The following is a 26,457-nucleotide window of genomic DNA, read 5'->3' on the forward strand; positions in this document are numbered from 1 at the left end:
GGAACCTGTGGCACTACTCAGGTGAGCTTCTCACTAATCTTGCTCTTTTTCTGCTTTATGTTTCAGATTCTCGCTGGAATTCTTCTCACTGGAGCCAGACTCAGGTAACTACTCATATTTCTACTCATAATTTACCTCAGAATGCTAACTCTTCATTCTTTTCACAGGTGCTGGCACTCAACACGTCTGGACCAGTTTAAACGTCTCAATTCCAGCTACTCACGTGATTACTTCCAGTTGCTCATACGATTACTTGAAGCTGCTCATCGATACCTATCACGGGACGTAATATTTTTACTCTTTTTTACTCAAATTAAAGAAAAACTTTGTACTTTGTAATTTCGTTTCTCTTTTCATAGGTATCTCTCAGCTGTTCTGAGCTACTCAAGATTCGTACTTCAATACTCAAGTTCTCAAGTGGCATATTCGCGAAATAAAAACAGTTCACTTCAACACGTAAGTTTTTATTTTTATCACAGAAAATAACTAATTTCGCCTCGTATATTTGGCTACTCAATGATCTTAATTAATTCCAAAAAACAATTCACAAAAAACATTGCTTTCGTAAACTAAACTACTCATTTGCCTGCACAAATTCACACAAAAATTCACACTTATTTACATTTCGGCATACTCTACTTATTAGCACGCCTCAAAATTCAATAAACAAAACTTCATCTTTTAATTTGGCAAATGGTAAAAAAACAAAAAACAACAAAACAATAGTATAAAAAAAAAATACAAAAACACTGCTCTACTCGAAAAATTCTCTTTTCCTCGAGGAGCTTACTCGTAAAAAATTACATCAGAAAATAAACAACAATAATCATAGAAAAAATTGAGACCACAATCGAGAAAAAATAAAAATACAACATCGGGAGAAAAAAAAATTTACAACTTTAGGAACCACTTTCGTTCACTACTCGTAATACCGCGATGAATCACGCGCAAGACCAATTTTACACTGAGAAAACAAAACTAAATAGACAGAGGCGACTCTTCGAAAAATTCTCACCGCATTTTAGCGTGCTTCTCTGCCATCATTCTGGTTCTGTTCGTTCTGAGGGTTTTGTCTTTCTTCCTCCACCTCCAATCACATTCGCTCGCGTCTCTCCGCCAGCCTGCCGCGACCTCGCCCGAATCCGGCCAACCCAGGTGCTCGTGGTATAGCCACCTGTAACTGTCTTCCTTCTTGCGCCGGCTGCTGGCGACTTGGTCCAGCTTGCGGCTGCTGCGGCGGCTCAGGCATCTGTCGATTCGCCTCGTTGACCAACTGCGCGGCTCGCTCGGGCAGTAATTGACGATCGGCGCCAGGAAGATGTCTCATCTGGCGCTGCACTCTCTCAATCAGCTCTCGCTCGTGTACTTCTCGTTCCAGTTGCTCGCGGACACTTCTTCGTTCATGTGCCGCCAAGGCTGCACGGTCTTGCCTCAACATCTCCTCGATACATTGAAGTTGGTTTGCTTGGAGCTGCTCCACTGGACGCGGCGGAGCCTGCTCCCGCGGAAACTGACCGTATCCCCATCTCCGCTCGACCATTGCATATTCAAATATCCTCACTAAGGCCTCCGACGCTTGGTGCTCGTTTAGATACAGCGTCTCACCCCGGAACGTCGCTGGAGGACATCTCTCGATCGTTTCTTCTAACGCCTCCATATATATGTATCTGCCATCGAACTCCGCTCTCGTCGGTCCCTGCCGTAGGAAATCCCGCAACCGGACACGTATTTCCGGACAGTGCGGCCACGTCAGCGGAGGCACCATCAAGATGTGTCGCGTGCCCCACCGATGTAGCGCGCGCCACAATTCGAGGATTCTCTCAGTTACGACTTCGAACGTTTGCGACTCCATACAAAACTGTCCTGCTGACATGACTACTCGCTGCGGTGCCCGTTGGATCAAACTCCGTAAGTTTCTGCACATGGTGGTAGTCGGGATTCGCGAGCCCGCAAGCGGATGTACGCTCCAAGCTCTTCTCGCCGCTACGTTTTGGTAGATCACCTCACTTACCACCGCATGCGCGAGAGCGTCTCCGATGATGACGAACGAGTTTATTACGTAATACGTAGCGCCTCCACGGTATACGCGACCCAAAATCCAAGCCCCGCCGTCTCTCTGATAATACAAGTCATCTCGTACTGTTAACTCATTGTTGATCAAAATTCCTCGGCTCTGCATCGACTGTTGAATCGTGTCGCGCGTGACCGGGAAAAACATACCTCGAACGTATCTCTCGCCGCGCGGCTCGTACCGAAACTCGGCCATCAGCCATACTGGCGCTGGTGGCGGCGGGCAATTTTCCAGCGGCTCGAAATAATCTTCTATCGGTCCGAGATCCATTCTTCCTTCACGTACTCTAGCGGCTTCTCGGTCGTGATGTCGCAACGCTATTTCCATGTTTCGTCTAAACTCGCGCTCTCGTTCTTGAAAGGCGCGCTGCGCCCGTTCGCACGGCGTTAACTGCGCTAGACCAGGCTGCTGGTCTTGGAGAACTCGCTCTGGGCTCGGGGGCGGCGGCTGCTCAGGTGCCGGTACATTCGGTAGTGGTGGTCTCGATTCAGGCTGCTCCTCAAACTCACTCGCATTTGCCGCAAGCTCGAGCGTCTCTTGGCTCGACTGGGTGACTTCACCTTGTCATGTAAGGATGCCTAAATAGAAATAGTTAGGCAATTGTACTGGCATAAATTCGATGATCCTCTTCAAGGTTAAAATCATAGGTGGGAAAATTGATAACTTATGACGTTAGGTACTTACCTACCTAACGTCAGTATGTTTTCGGTAATTCGAGTATATGAACGTGTTCGTTCGAATATTTTTTATCTTTTTGATAATGTAATTATTGAACATTCTATTTTCAATTATTAAATGGTGTAATATTTCGATACGCGAGTTCGAATTATTTCAAATGATATATTTTCAACTTTAGTTCCTGAGTATGCATCAAATGGAGTAAGTTCTTAATTCGAGCAAACCGGCTAGGCTGAGGTAACTCCTCATGCCATAGTTCCGGGCAGTATTTAGGGCTTTCTCAAACTAGGCTACTATATAATTCAGCTAAGAATTGTAGTCGCAACTTATTAATTAGATAATCAAGGAGATGGTTTTTTATTAAGCTTGCAATTTAGATAATCCAGTTAAGGATTTATTTCGCCTAGTTTTCAAATTAGATAATCTAGTGAAAGATTTCAATATGTAACCATCTCATTTTATTCCTCTGGAATTAAAATGTACGTAATTTTTAATTACTAATTTGAGTTAGATAAAACTAGGACATTGTCCGAAAATGGTTTATGATGGTAGACTCTGTCTACCTTGTAAATAGATATATTCCCCTGTTTTGGTTTGAGATTACTCGAAAGCTATCTCCATTTAATTAGAGCATTAATTTATGTTGATATAGGTAGGTTATCATTTCCTATACAAACTCACCCCATTTATCTCAACAGTAAAATTCCTATACCTATTTCTACTCACTTACGTTCCCTAGTCCAAAAAATTTTCCTATTTACAAATCAATCTATATCACATAAATTAATTTGGCGCCCAACGTGGGGCTAGGGCTTAGTGTGTTTAATAGGTATTAATTAATTCTATAAAAAAAAAAAAAAAAAAAATTCAAATTTTCGATATTTTTGTGTCAAAATTCATCTTCGAACATGTGTTCAAAATGTAGGCATGAAGATAGGTTTCGAGTAATAAAATATGGCCGATGATAGAATTATAACTCGCGTTATCTATATTCCATTGTGAGACACTCTCGCCTGATAGTAAAGTACGGTCCGCATGTGGATAGGTACTGAATAGGTAGGTACCTATCTACTTAGGGAACTAGTTTGTGAGAGAGTGTATTTAACATCAAGTAGAAAGCAACGATAATTATACAAGTCTTTTCGTTGTACCAACTTTGTAAAGTACCAGCATTCGAGTACCAGAATCAAACCAGATAACGACACGTATAATTTGAATCATCTGTACCTCATCGACAAAGTACCAGAAAACGATCATCATTTACTACGTATAATAAAACACGCTCATACATGTAGTTTTAAATACTTTACTTTGTATAGCCTCGGCTAGGAAGGATTTTGGTAAAGGCCACGAAATTAAATTCCCCTCTCCCGCGTATTTTCGAGTACCCGAGTATAAGAAATACGCCTTAGCATTAAGTTTATGTTTTTCTAATAAAATTCATCGAAAAAAAAAAAAAAAAAAAAAAAATATGAGTATAGAGGAATCAACATCGTGTTGACTAAATTCTCAGAATCGTACAAATTTAGTTTCCCTATTGTATTAGATCGCCATTTTGTATTTCTTATCTGTCTAGTCTCCAACGATCGTAACATTGAGTTTTACGACTAAGTATTTGTCTTGCCTTTGTAATGTAAACATCTCGTCTTCGTATGTATTTGCGTTTGCGTGCAATTTGTTTTGAATTTTATGCGGTTTTTTGATTTTGATTTGAAATTTAATTCGAGTAATGTATTTGCGATCGATTTCGAACTTTTGAGAGTAAATCATTAATTGAATTTTCGCTTTTAATGAAGTGAAGTGTGGTTCGAGTATTTCTCGAAATTGTGTCGAATTCGATTATTTTCCATCAACCTATCCTGTCGTATACGTGGGAATTGTTACCGTTTTACAATTATCATGGCGTTTGTAGAGGTAAAGATTTAGAAAACGTTTGAACTTGATTTTTCTATACTATTATTGTGTTGTGTAATTGTCCAAAAGCATTTTACTTGCCAAAATTGGTTATGTAAAATGTAACCTGGCGCCTGACGTGGTAATGAATCCCTTTCGGAATGTTTCATGCAACGTAAGGTGTTTTTGGACAATTTAGGTTAGTTTTAGCTTTAAAATATTTGTGTTAGACCATCGCCTTGATTGAAGTAGGGAAATAGTTCAGTTAGGGATTTTAGAGATAGTTAGGAAAATACTGCCCAGAACAAGTCGGTGTAAACGCTCGAGTTTGTACTTACTGATTATTCTCCATAGTGAATAACGAAGAAGAGCCTGTGATCCAGATCAACGAAGATTCGAAATCTCCGTCTGTTAGTATTCATTATACTGACCCTGCAGTTCTCCAGTATTCGATATCTGATAGTTTTGTACTCGAGTTGTCTATTAGTCCAAACGACAAAATCGATACTACGACTACATCCAACGAAGCAGATAGTTCGATTGATAAAGAATTAAGTGGTTTTCGAGACCAGTTCAACGAAACTGTTTACAATCCTGAATCTTCCGACGGTTATCTAAAATATCATCGAGCTCGAACAATTTCGAATTCATCATCTTTATCGACTTCTTCGGAACAACTCGATTTAAATCCAGCTGAGAAGAAAGAACGTCGACGAGCCAAAATATTTTTCCCCGAACGTGAATTGCGACCAATGAAACTTCCAGTAGGTTTCTATAAAGAAACCAAATCCAATAAAGAAACCAAATCGAAATTTCGTCCACACTCGCAAAAAACGCACGATTCTACGAGTAGTGACGTGATACGAATTCCAGTCGAGATTCCACCGGAAGATAACGAAGTATTCGACGAGTTATATCAATCAGCAGAAATGTCTCATACTCAGCAAGAATACGAAGCAGTGATTGCTGAAAACGCTCGATTAAAACAAAGACAAAAGGAGTTAGAAGAGATTAATCGTAAACGATTATCATTACTACCCGGTGCTGATGAAGCAGGAACATCACAGAATTCGAATAATGTGACTGCTGCACAATTAATTGATGCTTTAGAAATAACGAATGAAAGAATGTCTGAATCTGTAGCTATACAATTTGCTATACATAACAAACCAAATCGAAGTTCAGCAGGAGGTCGAGATTTTGTTCCACAACCAACTTGTATTACAATTCCACAACGGAATTTTAATTTGAACGTCAAACAAGAAGAGTTTGAGATTGGTATTCCTGGTTCGAGATCATTATTAATCATTGACGAAGTGGAATTTTCGAGTACTGATAATTCAGCTAGTAACAAATCGATTAAAGTGATTTGTGAAGGAGCTCGAGTTACTCCTTGGAAAGCTTCAGATGATCATAGAACTGTTGAAGAATTTCTAATTGAGTTCGAGAATGAAATTCGCCAACTTGTACGAACAAACAAGGAGTATAATCTAGCACTCGATTATTTCTTGTCACACGCTGAATTATTGAATTACAAAAAAGCCATAAAATTTGACGGTCCATGGCACGAGAATGCTATAAAGTTAGTAAAGCAATTCTCAACAATCACCAATCATCAACGAGATATCCGAAATTTCGAGAAAGACAAGAAGAAACCTCAACAAAGTGTCGTCGACTTTTCTACATTTTGGTTGAGAAGAATGAGGTGGAATACCTCAGTCACAGCCAAATGGATCGTACAAGTTTTGTTGACTAAAATTGGACCAGAGTATCGCGAAATTTTTAAAGAATGCACGGCCAGTGATACTATTGAAGACATTATCGAAGAAATTCGTGAAATGGAAGATGGTGGAATATCAAATAAAAAAGATATGGACGCTTCTATATATTACCACCAAGCTGTAAAACCATTAATTGGTAAGATGAAAAAATCTGGCTCATCATCTTCAACTAATGACGATTCAAGATCGAGTAGCTCGAATAGAACTAGTAGTTCTAGTGATAATCGATCAAAGAAATTTAATCCTTTTGAGAAATTTGATAAAGGTCAAATTTTTAAGCGTACTGATCGTGATGGAAAAGCTCGATTCAAAGCAGTTGGCAGTGTTAATGAAATCGATATGAAAGAAGAAGGAGTTTCAGTTTGTTACGTCGATGCAAATAAAAATATCAAAGATTACGATGTCAAAAATCCTCCAAATTTCGACGAAGAATTCGAATGTAATGAAATTGAAATATCGATCGATGATTTAAACTAGAATTAGGTAACACCAACGGTCGCGGTGCTACCTCAGATCGATCAAAGTCGACCTCTTCTCATCAGGCTGCGATTATTAACAAAAAAGACACTCCAGTGATACCTCCAGTTGTTCCAGAGATACCTAAAAAAGAAAAAGTATTTCTTTTTAATGGAGGTGTATTATATATTGGCAGTCAACAAATGTTCAAATTTTTACGATTCCACGAAAATACCAACATCGCAAAGGAAGAAGAAGAATACTTGTTAGTTGGTGATTCTTTAACGGCGAAAAGAGCTAATGAATTGCTTGAAGAAAAAACATTCGATATTCCTTTTGGAACTGATCACGCTTTAGTTCATCTGGGTTTGCAAGAATCGATTTTCAAGAAATTTGACAGTTCAATGTTCCAGAATGAATTGAATAAACTTGTATCGAAGCTTAGAGATTATTATCAAATACCAAACATCGTATTAGTGTTGATTCCTCCGATAAATTTTCCTACACCAACAAAAGATTATTGGGATGTTCTTGAGGAAATAAATAAAACAATTTATTTCACAACTCGAAATCAAGAAAAATGTCTTTTTTGGAACGCTTTTTCACCATTTGTTAAAAGAAATGAACTGGTTCCTTCTGAAAATAAATGGTTCAAATATGTCGCTGAAGGCAAAATTCTATATGAACCTAAAGGAGAATTATATGATATCGGAAAATCGAGTTCGAAATTACCTGGTTATGCAAAATGGAAATATTATGAACTTAGCAAACTGCATTACGAAATGTGTAGCTTTTTCAAGAAATATTGCAAAGTAAATTTATTTCCGAAAAGAGACAAAGAATCAAAAGAACGCGATAATTTACTCGATGGAACTTATGGAAAAAGTGACCAGCCAGTCTCATTCAATTTGAATGATAGCATAATCGATGTATTAAATCCTATCGAGATCGAGTATAAAAACAAAGACGTGTCGCCGAAAATTACTGTCCAGTTTGGCAAAATCGATGTAGATGCATTACTTGACAATGGATGCTCCCATGTACTGATGAATGAAAACGTATTCGAATGTATAGTAGCTGAGTACCCGGAATTGAGGAAAAGCGAAGTTCGAGCTGAAGGGATGGGACAAAAATTCTCTTTGGCTGCTACGAAATCTCATCCGAAAATCAACAAAATGGCATACGTACCGATGAGTTTTCCATGCCAAAAGCCACAAAAGGGAGTTTACAATATCCAAGTATTCGTTGTGAAAGATCTGAATACTCCCTTAATTATTGGCAGAAATTTAATGAGCGAATTTGAAATGGTAATCCATACCGCTGGTAATTACGTCGAAGTCACGGATCCGAATGTTACGATTATGCAAAATAGAACGTTTAAAATTCCTTACAAGGATGCTGACAAAAATCCAGCTAATTTTGAGTTAAACAAAGATCCTAAACAGAAGCCACTCAAAGAGGTCCAGTTCATTACATTGATGAAACCTGAAGAAATATTTTCGATCAGTGAGAATCCAGCTTACGTTATCGAGACAGAATTGCAGTACAAAATAGAAGAAGCAGTTGAAGGCACCGAGCTCTCAACTAAACATAAAGGTACGTTGCGTAAACATATCTATAACAATTGTGAGCCTTTTGAGAATAGGATAGGATTATGCAATTGTTACGAACATAGATTTGCATTCGTTGGTAATAAATTGCCACCACCTCATAAAGTATGGTGTAAAACTCGACCAATTCCACATAGATATGAAGATGGTGTAGCCGAAATTATAAGAAAGTGGAAAAAAGAGGGTAAGGTAGTAGAACGTCAATCTCCTTACAAATTAGGTCTCGTTTTTGTCGATAAAGGTGGCGGTAAAGTGCGTATTTGCCTAGATGGTCGTCCTTTGAATGAATTTATTTTGAGACATTCGACTGAACCTCCGAATATTAACCACATGCGTATGAAGTTCAAGGATATGAAATACTTCACGATTTTCGATTTCAACAATGGATTCCTACAAATCAAACTTGCTGAAGACCAACAATGCGTGTTATCATTCATCATTGACGGTATTCCTTTCGTCATGACCGTTGTGGGATTTGGTACTGAAGACAGTCTTGCAGCATTCGTATATGCATTACGATTAGTACTTCGTGGATGTGAAGATTTCACAGGTGTATACGTCGATGATGTTATTACATATTCAAGAACAATTGAAGAACACCTTGAACACATTCGAATATTCCTAGAAAAAGTAAAAGCTGCTGGAATGACACTCAATCTTCGAAAAACGCAGTGGTGTCGTCGTAAAATTAAATACCTTGGAATGATTTTCTCTGATGAGGGAGTCCAGGTGGATCCCGAAAAAATCGAGCCTATACTGAATTTTGAGCTTCCAAAAGACGTAAAAAGCCTCCAGCAATTCTTGGGCATGTTTCAGTACTACAGAGAGTACATGCCCAGAATTAGCCTACTCTGCGCTCCCCTTTATGTGATGACAACTGATAAAGGTGGATTTATTTGGACGAAAGAAAACATTGCGCATTTCGAGTTATTGAAGAAAGAATTGGCGAAAGAAACGTTATTGGCATATCCAGACTTTACAAAGCCTTTTTACGTTTATACCGATGCTTCTACGAAAGCCATCGCAGGAGTAGTTATGCAACCAGTTCGAGCAGATGAAACTGATTGGATGATGCCAATTGCCTTTACATCTCGAGTTTTGAAAGGATATGAAAAATCCTATTCGGTGATGGAACTCGAGTTACTAGCAGTGGTACATTTATTAGCCAAAAATTACTACCTATTAGCTGGCAATGAAGTGAACTTATATACAGATAATATCGCTGTAACCTATTTGAAGAAAAATGAATTATTACCAAATAGGATTATGAAATGGTTATTATACCTAGATAACTTCAGAGTGAATATTCAACATATTTCTGGATGTGAAAACTCGATCGCAGATTTCCTCTCAAGGTATTCTTTCAACATCACTGAAAATGATAAGAACTTCACGGTGTTTCTATTTGACTATGTACCACCAAAGTGTTTATATACTGAATTTCGACGTCTTCGAGCTGTTCAAAATAATGATGATGTCGTACGTCATTACATTTTGAAATTTCCAGAAAAAACTCGAGTCGATGATAAATTGAAACTAGTAGTGTACCAGAACCAAAATGATTATGATTGGAGAATATTTATTCCCAAAAGTTTACAACGTGAAGTCATCCAACACTATCACTACGAATACGGCCATGTTGGAATTACCAAGTTAATTAAGATAATACGACGTCATTTTGATTGGCCTGGAATGACTACTCAAGTCTATCAGTTCGTGAACGAATGTATTTCCTGCCAAGTTTCTCAAAAAACTTCAACTCGATTATATGGACCAATTCAATCTATAACTTCAGAGTACTTCAATCAGATGATTTGCGTTGATAATTTTGGTCCACTACCTCCGAGTACAGCTGGATGTGATACTATTTTTGTAGTAGAAGACCATTTTACAAAATATGTTCGACTGTACCCGATTAAAGCCAATAACTCGACTAACTTGATCGAAAAAGTTAAAATATGGATGAATGAATTTGGAATTCCGAAAATTGTGCTGAGTGACAATGGACCTCAATTTTCTTCAAATTATTGGCGAGATTATTGGAAAAATATGAATGTTAAAGTCCGATATACGTCACGTTACACTCCAAATAGCAATCCAGCTGAAAGAATTATGAGTACTGTTGGTTCGAGTATCAGGAAATATTTAAGTGACAAACAGAAATCATGGTTTCAAATATTGCCTGATATTGAAAAGAAACTTAATTATACAGAAAGTACCATAACAGGTTATATACCCTTTGAAGCTGTGAAGAGAAGATTAATTCCAGATCCATTGGTCGATATTGTAAAAAAGCGAGTTTTACCATCAAATATTCTTCAAAAGATCCAAGAAAATATGAAAAAAGATCGAGACCGAAAACTCGATTATTTTAGTCGATATCGTAAGCCTATTATTTTGGAGAAAGGTGAACGAGTTTTTGTACGAAATCATCCAAGATCATCAAAAGCTAAAGGTGTCGCTGCGAAGTTATGTCACCAATGGAAAGGTCCTTATAAAATAATCAAGAAACCTTTCATAAACGTATATGAACTTGAAGACGAAAATCGACCAGGTCATATAATACGAGAGAATATTCGACATCTGAAAAAATATGACCATACGACTGATGATATAAAGCCTCCACCAAAAGAATAGGAGTCTTTGCCTTCTTGTCTGAGTCTTCTTTCTTGTCTCTCTTTTATTTTATTTTATTTGTAATTTGAATAGATTGTAAATCGTTACAAGTCTCATAGAACTATTCTAACCTGTACATTTGTAAATATTTTTATGTTCACAGAATAAAGCGTATTCGATTTGTAATCGGAACCATGTTCATCCGATGAAGACGACGAAAGAAAGCTACAGTGACTTCGAATGTATACCAGAGAATCTTGAGACTCGAGTTTTGTTTACGCGTTCGAATCAAAATCGCCGTCTACGAATGGTCTTCGCCAAAGTCGACTGCCCAATCGAATACAAAATACGCAATGCCATTGAACAGATGAAGTTAGCTGCCGATATTGAACACGTCTACGTGGAAAGTGAGTTCCATCGCATCGAACTCTATATACGTGATTTCATCGCAATGTCACTCGCCGCAGGAGAATTTGAGGAGTTAAAACCGATCCTAACCTCAGACGTTCCTGCTTATTCGAATTTTGTATCATCTGTCACGTTTGAGATTTTGGGTCTTGCTAGTTTCATCGATGATGCGATCAAAACCCTCTGGAAACCGTCCGTAAACGGCGTAACTCCGAATCCAGAGCCCACTAATTCGAATGTAAGTCATGGAGCTGATAACTCAACCGAATCAGTATCCAATTCGCAATCTGAAATTCCAGCCAAAATGCTCGCAATTGAATACCCGGTAAATTCACCTGAAACGGACAGCAAAGAGAAGAAAAAAGTAGAATTTGCAGACGATACAAAACCCGGTGATAATAATGAATTTAACGAGGACAACGATTGGTTTTACGACGACTATTGTGACGATGATTTTGTCACTGACTCTGAATCCGAAGAAGTAATCGAGCTCCTGAATAAAACTTGCCAAAAAATCGATAACTTGAAGGTCACCGTCACTAATGATCAGCGCTGCGTTCGTGAATTACAAGTCCAATTAACACGATGTGATGGAAAAACAGTAAACCAACTCAAGAGTCCCGATGAAGGTATTCCAAATCCGAAAAAGTCAGCTATAGAGAAAGAATACTCGAGTATACCAGCTGTCAAAATTCCTGAGAATCGTACGAAACTCCTACCTCCTTCGCACGCACCAATTTCGAGTACCATGACCATTGAAGAAGTAGTGGCGAAGTTTAAAGCGAATAAAGAATTGTCCATCGAACCGGTCGCCTCTACGTCAAGTCAGCCTTCTACTTCTTTTTCGCAATCGAATTCGACTAATGATGAAGCTACTTGTGGAACATCATCTAGTAACCCACAACCTTCTAATACGAATAATCCTATTCGAGTACCTGCTGCTGTTCCAATTCAACCATCACCAAGGTACCTCTCTGCGAGATTCCCAAATTTGAATTACGGAGAAATCGATGGTCCACAGATATTCTCAAACGACTTGGTGGATCGTGAATTAATTCCAATTTGCGAGATCGTACATTACATTCCATATAACTTCCCAGCCGAATATCAACGAATTACGATTAACTGGAATCCACCCGACCGAGACTTCCCGAACCATCATTTAAGGCTGTGGAATGCGATGACGAGAGGAACATACGTGCATTTTAAAATAGTAATACCTCGTTACCATCTGTATAGACAAAGGCAGACATTTGAATGGCCTCGAATTCATCTAGAGGCTGTAGCATGGCGGAATCATTTGAACTTGGTTAGGCGTACGTTCCGAAACGAGATTTTTCCAGCGATTCATGTTGTACCACCGATATGGTCTTATAATCGCGACTCGAGTTTTGATTTCTTATTGACGATTTTGGGAAAGATACATAACGATAACTTGGAAATCATTTTCGATCCTACCCTCGAAGTGTCTCTAATCAACGATGCTGCTTTGACTTTCTTCGATCCGTACGTCTATTTCAACTTTGAGGTGATCGATCATGCCAAAGCGATATACGTGCCTTGGCTAGATGAATTCCGATTAGTATCGCGAAGAACCACTGACGTGCCGATAAAGTTGACACCGGATATTCATTTTCACGTCAATGAGACCCACAGTATTAAGTGTCATGTGGTGGATTTCCAAACTCGTAGAAAACATGAAGCTCACCATGGTACCGTAATAATTGGCCGGCAGCAACTCGAGCCTTATATCATTAGTTACGATCCATCAACGGTAATTCTCAACCTAAGTGGACCTCCTCAAAACACCTTGTCTCGATCAGCTCGATGTAAAGTCAAGATTCCTGAAGTTCGATCAATTGGCATAATGAGGAGTTTAAGCTTAATGACTCGAGATCAATTACAATTCGAATTTCAGCCGATAGAAAGATACCTAATTAAGCATACTCGTGGCGGTCGATGATCAGAAAAATGTAACGGTCGAGGTTTTTCTTCGTTTAGTACTCGAGTGATTTGTATCGATTTTCGGTTATGTTTTGAATCTATGTACTAACTATTTTGTAATTGTCGTGTATTTCTTTTGGATGATGTGTTTTTCCGGTTATTGATCTTTTTTCATATCTTTTTTATTTTGTACTCGATTGATTGTATCTTTTTGATAAAAATGTAAATATGTTGTTTGTTGAAAGTTAACCGAATGTTTAATGTTATATTAGATAGAATGTTTTTGTTTCAAAATTTTTGTATGGTGTCAATTTTCCCCTCCTATCGATTTTCTTTTTGTCGGGGGGAGAGTTTATGTCATGTAAGGATGCCTAAATAGAAATAGTTAGGCAATTGTACTGGCATAAATTCGATGATCCTCTTCAAGGTTAAAATCATAGGTGGGAAAATTGATAACTTATGACGTTAGGTACTTACCTACCTAACGTCAGTATGTTTTCGGTAATTCGAGTATATGAACGTGTTCGTTCGAATATTTTTTATCTTTTTGATAATGTAATTATTGAACATTCTATTTTCAATTATTAAATGGTGTAATATTTCAGTACGCGAGTTCGAATTATTTCAAATGATATATTTTCAACTTTAGTTCCTGAGTATGCATCAAATGGAGTAAGTTCTTAATTCGAGCAAACCGGCTAGGCTGAGGTAACTCCTCATGCCATAGTTCCGGGCAGTATTTAGGGCTTTCTCAAACTAGGCTACTATATAATTCAGCTAAGAATTGTAGTCGCAACTTATTAATTAGATAATCAAGGAGATGGTTTTTTATTAAGCTTGCAATTTAGATAATCCAGTTAAGGATTTATTTCGCCTAGTTTTCAAATTAGATAATCTAGTGAAAGATTTCAATATGTAACCATCTCATTTTATTCCTCTGGAATTAAAATGTACGTAATTTTTAATTACTAATTTGAGTTAGATAAAACTAGGACATTGTCCGAAAATGGTTTATGATGGTAGACTCTGTCTACCTTGTAAATAGATATATTCCCCTGTTTTGGTTTGAGATTACTCGAAAGCTATCTCCATTTAATTAGAGCATTAATTTATGTTGATATAGGTAGGTTATCATTTCCTATACAAACTCACCCCATTTATCTCAACAGTAAAATTCCTATACCTATTTCTACTCACTTACGTTCCCTAGTCCAAAAAATTTTCCTATTTACAAATCAATCTATATCACAACCTTCCTCCACCGATTTCGACTCGCTTCGTGTCTGGCTACGAGTTTTCACTCCTTCAGGCGGCATTTCCGGCGTCTCGTCTTTCGCTACTGGTAGTTTACGCTTGACCTCCGGTTTCGTCGTCGCCGGTTTACGTTTCGTCGCCAGTTTCTTTTTTGTCGACGTAACTTTTTTCTTCTTCGGTGACACTTTACTCTTCGATGTTGACTTGCGTTTCGTCGCTGCTCGCTTTCTTGACGATTTCGATTTTTTAGACTTCTTCGGCGGTGTTGACTCGGACGAACTTGAGTCCGAATCGCTGGACGAGCTACTCGACGACGACCGCTTCTTTTCGATCGACTCGACACCGCTTACTCTTGATCCACGCGAGCTACTCGATACATCTGTCTTTTTGGACGAGGAATCACCCGTGCTCGTATCGCGCCTCCGTGATTCACTCGTACTACGCTGCGATCGACTCGCTGAATCGGACGCCGGTGTATTCGGCGTCGCGTACCGCGGCTGTGGTTGCTGCGTCGTATTCGGCGTGCGCTCTTAATCTTTCACCCGCGCCTCGAGTACCGATTTTTTGACTACGTTTTCGGAATCTTGGGCCGTCTCAGTCTTTACCGCTGCTGTTTCGCTACGCGCGTCGAGTATCCTCTGAATTCTTTCTTTAAGGTCACCTCGCGCTGCTCTTTCTAAACAAATTTTTAGCGAAGCATAAATAACCGAATCCGGTATAACATCCTCTAGCTTAGGGCTTTTTGGCGAAGAGCTCTCTTTAGACGACTCTGTACTCGTTCTTTTACGTGACTCTCTTTTCGCACGCTCATCATCAAGTTGAGGGCTTTCACCGTCGTTACTCTTACCGTCCGTCTCGATTCCGTCCAGGTTTACGTCTGGTGTGTTCGGGACCAAAGACCGCTTCTCTTTCGACGTCGATGGTTTCTCTTCAGTCTTTTGAGGCTTCTCAACTACCGCTTTCGCCGCCGGTTTCGTAGTTTCTTTCTTTTTCAGCGACTTTCTGGCTTCCAGACGCGCTCGCTCAGCTTCATCGTTGACCACGTCGAACACGTCGTCGTAACTTATTTCGAGCTGCTCGAGACGTCTGTTGAGTTCAATCATCCTTTGCATCGTCGGATACTCGATACCTAAAAAAGAAATCCCCAGCGTCATATACCGGCTACTCACTATTTGCGATTCAGCGTTACTCAAATTCGTACCTGCTAACGACGGTAAGACGCTGATACCATCTAAAACCTCCGATAATCTAACCTCTCTATCGAGCACCTCTCTGTCGATGTCGATTAAAACCATCATCCGTGCATTGTCGACCTGCGTGAATACTCTTTGTCGGTCTATCGCTTGCAGCGCCTCGTCAAAGTTCATGTTATTTTCTTCGATTTTCTCCGTAAACTGCCGGTAGCGCCGGTCGCGTTCTTCTCGGTTCACTATTGAAACAAATCACACGAAAAATGAACGTAAATAACCTACTCATCGCGACCGCATTCACGTACGCACTACTCAAAATTTACACTTACTTCTAACTAATTACGTCTCGAAACCCCGTCTTTCAACTTCGGCTGCAAAAGCTTCCTCGGAGAGTTCTTCGACTGACCACTCCCTGGGACCTTCATTCGCGAGTAACAGAGCGGCATTCTGTTCTAACGTCGCGGCTCTCTGCTGTACTTCAGCAAGTTCCGACCTGAGCTGCTCGATCTCAGTTTTCGCGCAATTTAGCTCGGTTCTGATTTGTTCGGCTTCCGCGCGCGGTGACTCGCTTAGTGAACGCAGCAGCTCTTCGTTTCTTTCAATCAGCGACGTATTTTGCCGTATCTCGTTGACCAACTTCTCTCGCAGCGAATCTTTCTCTTCCGCGTCCCATTTCTAGATCTCAGTTGTTCCTCCGCGTAGCTTCCTCCACGTCTCTGGATCTAACTTTCCTTTTTTACGACATCCAGCCACGACGCAATCACCTGGCACCGGCGTATTCTTCTTCTCGACGCATTTTTTATGAACTTGGTGGCCACAGGTAGCCGCATACGCCGTCGTGCTGGTCTTCTTCTTCTTAGGCCCCTCACCTATAGGCTTGCCACACAACTGGCATCGGAAAATTCTATAGTGAGTGGCCTCCGCCTCCGACCTGCTAAACATAACGCAAAATGTTCGATTTTTACTACTCCCCAGTTGACCAAGTGCTAGCGGATTGCTAGCATTTTACTCACGTTTTGGGAAAGTGCTAGCATTTTTCTAGCTTTTTGTAGCTAGCATTAAATCTTTCGCAAAAAGCTAGCAATTTGCTAGCACTTTTTTTCTGGCAAATTATGTTCTAGCAATTCTTTAGCAATTCTCTCGCTTTTTTCAGCTAGCATTTGTATCACACTAATTGTGCTTGCTTAATGCTAGCGTTTTACTAACGGATAATTGCTTGCTTTTCTACACTAGCAATACGCTTGCATTTATCTGCTTACATTTATCTAGCAATCTAATGCTAGCAAAATGCGAGCAGATCTCTAGTCTCTCTCGTCTAGCTTTTACTTTGCAATCTAGCAATAGAAAAACGCTAGCTGATTGCCCTCACTTTTCAGCTAGCTTTCTGTATGGAATTAGATTCTAGCAAAATGCGAGCAAGTATGTGGCATTTTTTTTCTAGCATGTTTTTCACTGGCATTTCCTTCATAGCCTACTCATGCAAGTACAGAAAAACTTCAGTGAATCTCTTTCACCCATTTTTCAGAAAAATACTTCCATATCTTCATTTTTTAAATGGAATTTTAAAATATTTTTAACAGATACCTAAATACGTAATTTTTCGTTTCTCAATGATTTTTTTATTTTCATTTTAAAAAAAATTTCAAATTTGTTAATGCTTTTCATTTTAACAGGTAGGTATTTTTCCTTTCCATTTTGGCTCCTTTTCAACTTTGAACAATAATTTTGAAGAATATTCCATTATTGAAAAATCATTCTTGTAATTATTTCATTTTTTATAATGTATAATTTGTTCATTAAAAATGTTGTTCAAATGTTTTTGAAATTTCTTATTTTTAGTTTGTTTGATATTTCATTTTTAAATTTTAAATTTTGGCAATTTTTTAATTTAAAAAAAAACTTTATTTTTCAATAAAGAGACTTCTAACCCAAGCGCTAGCTTAATGCTAGCAAATTGCTAGCGTTGTTCTCTCTCATGGTATACTTTGCTACTCTTAGATAAAGTATGTAGTCAATCTGAATATAAGCTCAAGGTAGTATTTTGTATGATAGTAAGAAGAGTGCTATCACTCTACTTACTCTGGCACACCTCACTAGCGCTATGCTAGCGGTGAGCTAGCGTAGGAGGTCAGTTGCCTATTTTTGGATATTGGAGAACTACCTTGACCTGATTGAAAACACCTCCTAGTATTTTTAAAAGTTAATTAGTAAAAATAATTTTCCTGATAATCAAACTTTTCCTGCGCTAGCAAAATGCTAGCCTCATGCTAGCAAATTTTACGCTAGCACGAATGGTGCCGGAATTTGAGACACTTTTTTTAAAAATGCTAGCAAATCAGTCGCGATTTAGTCGCATTTACGTAGTAGAACTGCAAGCAAAGTGCTAACAAAATGCTAGCTTTTCGCTAGCTTTATGCTAGCTATACCCTAGCTGTTTGTGCTCAATTCTGCTACGCTAATGCGACCTAATCACTACTGATTTGCTAGCATTTTTAAAAAAAGTGTCTCAAATTCCGGCACCATTCGTGCTAGCGTAAAATTTGCTAGCATTTGGTCAACTGGGTCAATTCTTACTCGTGTAATTTTACTTCATTTTACAGCTATTCAAGATTTTTTACCTTCCAGAATCGGTACTTTCGTCGCTGTCATCCCAATTAGGCTGCTCAGTTTTATCTTCCTTTGTTGCCATTTTCTCAAGTCAAAAATATAGCTGCGAACAATTGAACAAGTATAGGTAAGTTTTCTTCTCACGAAAAATACATCAAGTTAGCTACTCGAAAATTAACACATGTATACATCTACTACGCTACTCATACTTCTAAATATCGTGCTCGTAATATTCCAACTCACCTCACCTATTTTTCAGCGTCAAAAAAAAATCTTCGTTACACGAATCAACTTCAATTACAACGTCGAATACTTCAGCTGAAACAGGCAATCGAGACAAGTTACTATCTGAGCAGTTTACTTTCAACATGAGTACACAAAAGGTAGCGTACTTTACTCAAAAAGCTACTCGACGTGCCACGAAACACATTGGCTTATGCTAAGTTCTACTCACCTTTTTTCAGCGTCAATAACTCTCATCAAACGATCAAAAAATAACACTCCGTCCAATAATCAGCTGAAACAGGTGACCAAATGAAATTAACACCAATCTCTCTCGTATTACACCCCGCTACTCAACATGCACATTTATGGTAACGTATTATTGTTAAAAAGCTACTCAATCACTTCTCTTACCTTTCCGATAAAAGCTTCGTCCAATCAAAATCGCAATTACTAGTCGAGAAAAGCTTTCTGGCAACTCAAAGGAATTTCCAACCTCAGCTTTCACCACGTTGCTGCTCGTTTTGTTCTTTTAGCTACGCAAAAAATACATTACATTACGATTCACGAGCACCGAGCTTATTATTTACACACGTGGTTACGTTATTTCAACCTACCAAGCACACGCGACGAGAGCTTCTCGATTTTTGAAATTTCCACGATTTTCGGCTAACTACGCACTCCAGATGTACGAAACACAATACTTCTCGGCTATGAACATAGAAAATCGCGTATTAATATTATTTTAAATTGGACTTACTCAGATTTCGGCAAGAATATTTCTGCTACAAAATTTTCCAACACCAAACATGCACGAAGCTGCTCATTTCGCGAAAAATCACCGTAATTCAAAATTTCCTACCTTAATCGAACCGCAAATACGATCACGAACACGAAAAATTACTTTTTATTCACCACCGATCGCAATTTACCGTAATAATTGCCAAAAAATCACGAAAAAAATTCACGTTTCAACAATCAAGCATATTTCGACATATTTCACAACTCAACGCAAAACACAATAGCCAAACCATCTGCCTTTTCATTCGATCGAAATATTTTTCTTATCAGTTGGTTGCCTGTTACAATGCAACCGGCTCGTTGTATTCGGCTCGTAACCACTCCCCGCCTACTCGCTTACACGCAAAACGACTCTTTGCTTCGTTGCAATGGTACGAGGGGAGCCGTTCCTTTTCGTTCTCGTTGCGTTCGGTTTACCTCTACCCCGCGCCTACTCGCTAGTGCGCATCAAATGTTTGCTGCTCGACGCGGCGCGGAGAGCCGTTCTCGCTTCGTTCTCGTTGTATAGCGTGTCTAACCACCCCCCGCCTACTCACTTACAGTACTCTTTTCCTATAGCTCGTAGGCTGCTCGGGTAAAAACACTCTCGCTTTCGTTAGCCCAATTCTCATGTAATAAAACCGATTAAAATATTTCCACGAGTAATTTTCTGAATAAAATAAATTATTTACAGGTAAAAAAAAATTTACAAATTTTGACACTGCAGAGCAATGTCTGGAACTCCAGCTACTCAATCAACGACTCTACCTCGCAATATCATCGTAATTTAAGTACAACTCGACGAAATTTATTCTATGGTGAGATTCCAACTTCTCTAACGCAATAAAATTGGCTGTTTTCTTTTTTCGCCTTTTCATACTTGTTGGAGGTACGTAATCAGGATCAGCTGATCCTGGTGGCGTCTCACCTGGCTTTAAAATTTTCGTACGTTTTCTCTCTTTATCTTTCTTTTTCGCATTTTCAATAATTTCTCCAGCTTTTTTACTCAAATTTACCGCTTTTTTTATACAGTCTTCGATTTTTTCATTTTCTTTCTCATCCAATTTGCGTCTCGCGTGTTTTTTGAGTCTCTGAAATTCCTGCAGTTTCTTACTTTTATTTTTCTCAACTTCTTCGAGTTCTTTTTTACGCATTTCTCTAGCCAGTAGCCTGGCTGCTCTTTCCGCGATTTGATCATGTATTTTAAGGTCAGTGACCTCTTCTTCAACCTCCTCCTCAATTTCTGACTTCTCAATTTCCTTCGGCGTTACTTTTTCTCTTATTTTCTCAATTAGGGGTCTATTATCGGTTTTTGACTGTAACTTAGGGTCATTTTTGAGCTTCTCTTGTTGTTCTAAACTCAAATAGATCGTCATTTGTCTGGCATTTACGATTTGTTCATCAGACTCATTAGCGATGCTTCTCACTCGGTACGCGTTATCACCAACGTGTTTCATGACCATGTATGGTCCAAAACGCTTGGGAAACAGCTTTTTCGAGACCCCTTTGTCATAGGAGCTCTGCCGGTGCTCTGTGAGCATAACTAATTCCCCCTCCTCGTAACAAATGGGGTCACCCTTAAGTTTGTAAAATGCTACTTCGTCTCTAGATCTCTGTAGCTTCCTTCTCTCCCTAATGTACGAAATTAACGTCTGCTGCTCAGTCATTTCATCAACTCGTAGGTCTACTAATTCTTGGGTATACACTGCCTTACGTGCAAGCTTATCAGCTGCATGATTATTACGATCAAAGCTTCTCGCGGGGGTGTGCTTTAATTCAAACTTCTCAAATTTTTCCTTCAATTCTAAAATTTCTTGAAAAATTTCGCGGTGCACAACTGGTTTTCGACTCGCATTCTTCCAGCTGTTGATTTTCCACTTCTCAATGTTATAGTTAATCGCGGTTGTTAAATAGCACGAATCAGAAAAAATTTTCGCGCGCCTCGCACCTAACTTAAGCAACACCTTCATAGCTTTACACAGAGCTACCGCCTCAGCTAAATTATTGGTATTTCGGTATCTAGGGTGGTCAATTCTCTCAGAAATGTTGAATTCTCCGTTAGGAGTCCATGCCACCCCTATACCTGCAATGGCATCACTGGAGCCGTTATTAGAGCAAGCTCCGTCAACAGCAGCCCAATAATAACCATCTTCGTCTCTTATCAGGTTTGAGAGCTCAATGGGTTTCTCCATGAGCGTCTCGCTACTCACAGATTTAGGATTTTTTTTTAACATATCCTGCTGCAGCTTCTTGAGCAGGTACTTCGAATTTAACTTAGCCAATTTGGTTGGCATGTTGGCAGAGAACTCATCTTCGATGCCCCATACCTCATTCGGTTTTATGCCATACTCAGTAGGGGTATTGTTTATCTCCGACTCAATTTTCTTGACATGCACGTGCCAACCATGGTGAGTATACTCATCATTTTCCGGCTCATTGTTCAATTTTGCTCGCAATCTATCACCAATTATGCGCATTGTGCGCTCAACCAGTGATGACTGCGGATTGTACGTCGTCGTGTGGCCTACTTTTACGCCATTTGCTTTGAGCATCTCATTCCAGCTTTCGCTTCTAAACTGAGTGCCATTGTCCGTGATCACTTTACGAACTTTATGACCGAGCTTCTCGATATCTTCTAATACTAACTCCATAGCGTGCACAACTGTCTCAGCTGGGATCGACTCCAATGGAATTATCCAAACTTTGCCAGTAAAAACGCACTTAGCTACAAACATGTACTTTGGCTTTCCTTGCTCATTCGCGATTGGTCCACATAGGTCTGCTGAGATGACATCCGCTATGTTGAACGCCTCAATTTGAGAAAATTGCAAGCGCTTCTTCTCGCTATAGCCTTTGGTTTTTCGACAAGTAATACACTCACTTGTAATAATCCGTGTAGTTTTTACGATATTTGGCGAGTAATAAAGTCTCTTAAATACTGCCTCCAATTTGTGGGCTCCAATATGACCATACATCTCATGCAGGTATACAATGGTATCCCTGAACAACTCGTCGGGCATTACTGGAATTCTCGAGCCATCTTTGAACTTTCTGTATAGCAACTCTTTGTCTTTCTCTTTGATCACAGCATACTTTGCTTGAATTCTTCTCTTTGACTCTAACTGTTTTGCAGTCATATCAAGCTCTAGAGCGTTCAGTTTGCGCACAATCTTTGTACACATCCTATCACGACTCTGGAAGATGTCCAAGCGTCTCAAGTGATCCAAGATCTCATCTTTGACCAACTCTACAAATGATACGTTTAACGGTATCATGTTGGACCAATTTGTATCGTAAATTGTCAACTCAGGCGCCTGAATTCCATACCATTGACCACGTACCTTATGTTTCAAATCGTACGTGAGATCGTAACAATTCAACTCTGTTATCCAGCCAGCCGCTTTTCTATGCACCTTAGCCAGAGTTGTAAACTTGTGCACGACTGACTGGAGATCTCCTCTCACATGGATGCGTCTCCCATGAAGCCACAACTGCAGCTTATTTATTACTCGAACCAAAGCATACATTTCGCGCTCAATTAACGTGTAATTTTGTTGATGTTGTTTAAACGCGCTACTCACGAACATTACAATTTTATCTTCTCCTTTGATGTTTTGATACAAAACACCATTGATCGAATGCTCAGTGGAGACTGTGTCCAAATACATGTCTTCTCCATCTACCGGTGACATAAGCTCAAATTCTTTGGTAAACTCCTCAGTTAATTTGTCTACCGCCTCTTCTTGAGCGGTGCCCCATATAAATGGTACACCTTTTCGAGTTAAGTCATAAAGAGGCCTCACTATGTCTTGGTAGTTAGGAATGAAGCGACTATAAATACCAGTTAAGCCAATCAAAGCCAACACGTCTCGTACGTTAGCTAATTTTACTTTACCAGTTCTAACATTTGTCTTCTTTTTCAGATACTCCATGTAACCTTCGATTTTTTACTCTGTTTCTTTATACTTCTAGTTGAAATGTTGAAGCCAAGATGGTCAGTGGAGCTTGCGAAGAACTTACATTTGTTGGCATTCAGTCTCAATCCGTTATCGCGCAAGATGCCAAATATATAAATCATCAATTTCAGCATCTCGCGGAAGGTGAGTGACCTCAGTAGCAAATCATCTACGTATTTTGTCACTCCCTCCATATCTGGTATAATTAAATTAATAACTTTTACAAATTCCGCAGACGATATCTTCAGACCGTATGGCAACCTAATCATTTGATATACTCGGCCATCGACCTTGAAACCACAATATTTGCGCGACTCTGGGTGCAACACAAGCTGCCAAAAGGCTGTAGTAAAATCCAACGTTGTGAAAAAACGAGCGTCTCCTTCCGAGGTAATAATCCTATCTAAGAGGCCCGCCTCATTGTAATTAATTTGTAATATAGGATTTAACTCTACTGGATTTAAACAGAGCCTAACGCTACCGTCCTTCTTCTCGTTAGGCACCAAAGGGTTAATATAAGTTGTGTCAGACGCCTCGGCTACCTCCTGCTCGATCATATCAGCTAAGGCACGCCTAATTTTGTCTAACTGCTTGTTTGAAGGTGTATACTTTGGGCCTACGAAGTTCGGAATTTTGTTGGGGTCAACGAACTTTAATTTGACCATTGCCCCAGTGTATTTTCCAGGAAAACGGCTAAAAATATCTTTAAATTGGAGTAGCTCCTCCAGCGCCTCATCCGACTCAGCTTTCGTGATTCTCCCTTCTCGTACCGCCTCACCCAAATACCTCTTAAGATTTCTCTCAAAGATATCTGGACCATCGTCCTTAGGCCTACCGTCTCTTCTAAAAAAACTATGTAGGTCTGCTCGAGATACAATCTCACTAGACTCAGGTTCATACTCGTCTACAATCTGAATTTGGTTTGCAGAAACATCCTCCTCCCTGTACTCACTTCTCTTTACAAAAGCTACTTCTTCTGCTCTGTTCGTACCTGGGGGCTTACATTTAGCAGTACCTGTTTTCATGTTTGTAGTTATTTCGAGCTTCTCGAGTGATTTGGAACCAATCAGTAACAATTTATTGTCACCAGGCATGACGAAAAATGGCACCTTAATTTTGTGCTTACCGAACTTTAGAGGCACTACTATCGCTTTCTTCCAAGTTCTCACCGTTTGATTGTTCGCTAGTCTGCATTGCAATACTCTTCTCAAATGAATAAACTCGATTTTATCTTTATAATTATTTATTAACATATTTGCACATGACTCAGACATTATGTTAGGTGTAGCACCGGAATCCAATTGTACATACAATTTTAAATCAGCAAACCACAATGGTACCACACAAGACTTCGCTTCTTCAAAGTTCTCGATCTGGCTTCTCACCAGTGGCTCAACAGTACTTGGATCCGTACGCTTCTCATCAATTACGTCATTTTCCAGCGGGCTGCTCTGAACTGCATCCGCCTGATTGACCGTAACTGCTTCTTGATTGACTCTTGCCCCATCCGATTGCGTTGATTCTTCTTCTCCAGAACTTTCTTCGATGGCTTCGCCTTTTTTGTTCTTCCAGGCTTTACACACCATTTTCACTTTCTTCTGCCAATCAGGTGACAGCTTAACTTCCATCTTGGTGAGGTCTTCGATAATTTGTGCCAACGGCCGGCTACTCTCTGGCATTTTTGCTTTTGTTTTCTCAACCGACTCTTTGGTGGTTACTAAGTAATCACCATCCGGCTCAGTAACAACTTCCGCAGACAAGTTCGTGCTTGTTTCGACACATAAATTTTCTGAATTAAAAACTGACCTTTTCGGCTTAAACTTGTAATTGTAGCACTTTTTCAACTCGAATAATAGGTCTTTCTCGCCAGTTTCATTAGGCATGTATCTACTCCCTTTCTTTTGAAGTCTGTTATCTCGCGGAATAATCTTGCCATCTTTGTCAGGTTGAAACTTCAACCTGCCATCTTCGAGCTTGTTCAGTCTAATGAACACTGCTGCCGGCGACCACCACAATGTGACGGTTTCATTGTCACAAACTTCCTCAAAGATTCTCCTCCAAGCATAATAACGTTTCGCCGTCACTCCTCGATTGTTTTTTCCAGCTGGAAAAATCATGGGAAAAAGCAACTTAATATCTTCAATGCCTTTCTCCTTCAGAGTGAAAACTACTTCTCGAAGTATGCGTCTCATATGGCTATCTCGAATACTTCCTTTATTTATTTCATACGTGCCCAATGACAAAATTACTCTTTTTTTAGTAAATTCTCTTTTTTTGACATGTTCACGCACGGTTGCCATCGTACAGTTCTCAGAAATTTTTTCAACGCTACTCTTGCTTTCTTTCTTAGCATCGTCTCCGCTACCGTTATTTTTAGCTCTAGCTTTCGTGATCTCGATTAATAATTGCGCGAATGCGTCGCCAACTAAGTCAAATTCTTCGTAGGGGAGATCGGGCTCGGGGGGGCTGTGGCTCTTTTCTTTTTTAAGCCTGCGTCACGTCGTCGTTTAAAGACGACGTCTGAGAGCCATCATCAGACACCTCATCCTCAGAGTAAGGTGGATCATCCGGATTCATCTCAGAATAGCTTGCATCAGCCTCATTGGTGGTACCACCATCTCTTACTCTACGATCACGTCTGGCATCACCTTTGTTATCATCTCTTTTCGAATTTGAGCCAGAAGCTGCGGCTCCGGAATCGTTGTTACGTCTTCGCGAATCTTCTCTATTATCGCGGTTATCTCGGGAGTTGCGAGTATCATCGCGGTTGCGCGTTCGGTTGTCACGGTTGTCACGTGAGTCGCGGTTGTCACGTGTATCGCGGTTGTCACGTGAGTCTCGATTGTCACACGTATTTCGAGCGTCTCGGTTGTCAGATCTAGCTCTATCATCTCTACGGCCATTGTTGTCATTTGACCTATAATTTCCACCGGTATTATTGCGTCTCGTATCCGCTGAGTTTGCTCTAGCGCCATTGTTGTTACCAGCGCC

The 26,457-nt window shown here is 39.6% G+C and overlaps 3 protein-coding genes across 3 annotated transcripts; 2 read left to right on the forward strand and 1 right to left on the reverse strand.

Moving 5' to 3' along the window:
• The first annotated feature begins 2,639 nt into the window (after positions 1 to 2,639).
• LOC135841427 (uncharacterized) lies at positions 2,640 to 7,903 on the forward strand. The gene is made up of 2 exons (XM_065358374.1): positions 2,640 to 2,950; positions 4,997 to 7,903. Coding segments are annotated over exons 1-2 (1,905 nt in total). The 5' UTR covers positions 2,640 to 2,949; the 3' UTR covers positions 6,901 to 7,903.
• Positions 7,904 to 11,156: 3,253 nt separating this feature from the next.
• Positions 11,157 to 14,064, forward strand: LOC135841426 (uncharacterized). Its single transcript, XM_065358373.1, has 2 exons — positions 11,157 to 12,385; positions 12,419 to 14,064. Exons 1-2 carry the CDS (start codon positions 11,311 to 11,313, stop codon positions 13,474 to 13,476), a joined length of 2,133 nt encoding a protein of 710 aa, XP_065214445.1. The 5' UTR covers positions 11,157 to 11,310; the 3' UTR covers positions 13,477 to 14,064.
• A 628-nt stretch (positions 14,065 to 14,692) lies between these two features.
• On the reverse strand, positions 14,693 to 18,590 carry LOC135840621 (uncharacterized). Its single transcript, XM_065357247.1, has 6 exons — positions 18,520 to 18,590; positions 16,629 to 16,832; positions 16,255 to 16,496; positions 15,913 to 16,140; positions 15,269 to 15,840; positions 14,693 to 15,217 (listed from the first exon to the last, which is right to left on the reverse strand). Exons 1-6 carry the CDS (start codon positions 18,588 to 18,590, stop codon positions 14,693 to 14,695), a joined length of 1,842 nt encoding a protein of 613 aa, XP_065213319.1.
• Between the last annotated feature and the right edge of the window lie 7,867 nt (positions 18,591 to 26,457).

Source organism: Planococcus citri, chromosome 3 (genome assembly GCF_950023065.1).
Source record: "Planococcus citri chromosome 3, ihPlaCitr1.1, whole genome shotgun sequence".
Lineage (NCBI taxonomy): Eukaryota > Metazoa > Arthropoda > Insecta > Hemiptera > Pseudococcidae > Planococcus > Planococcus citri.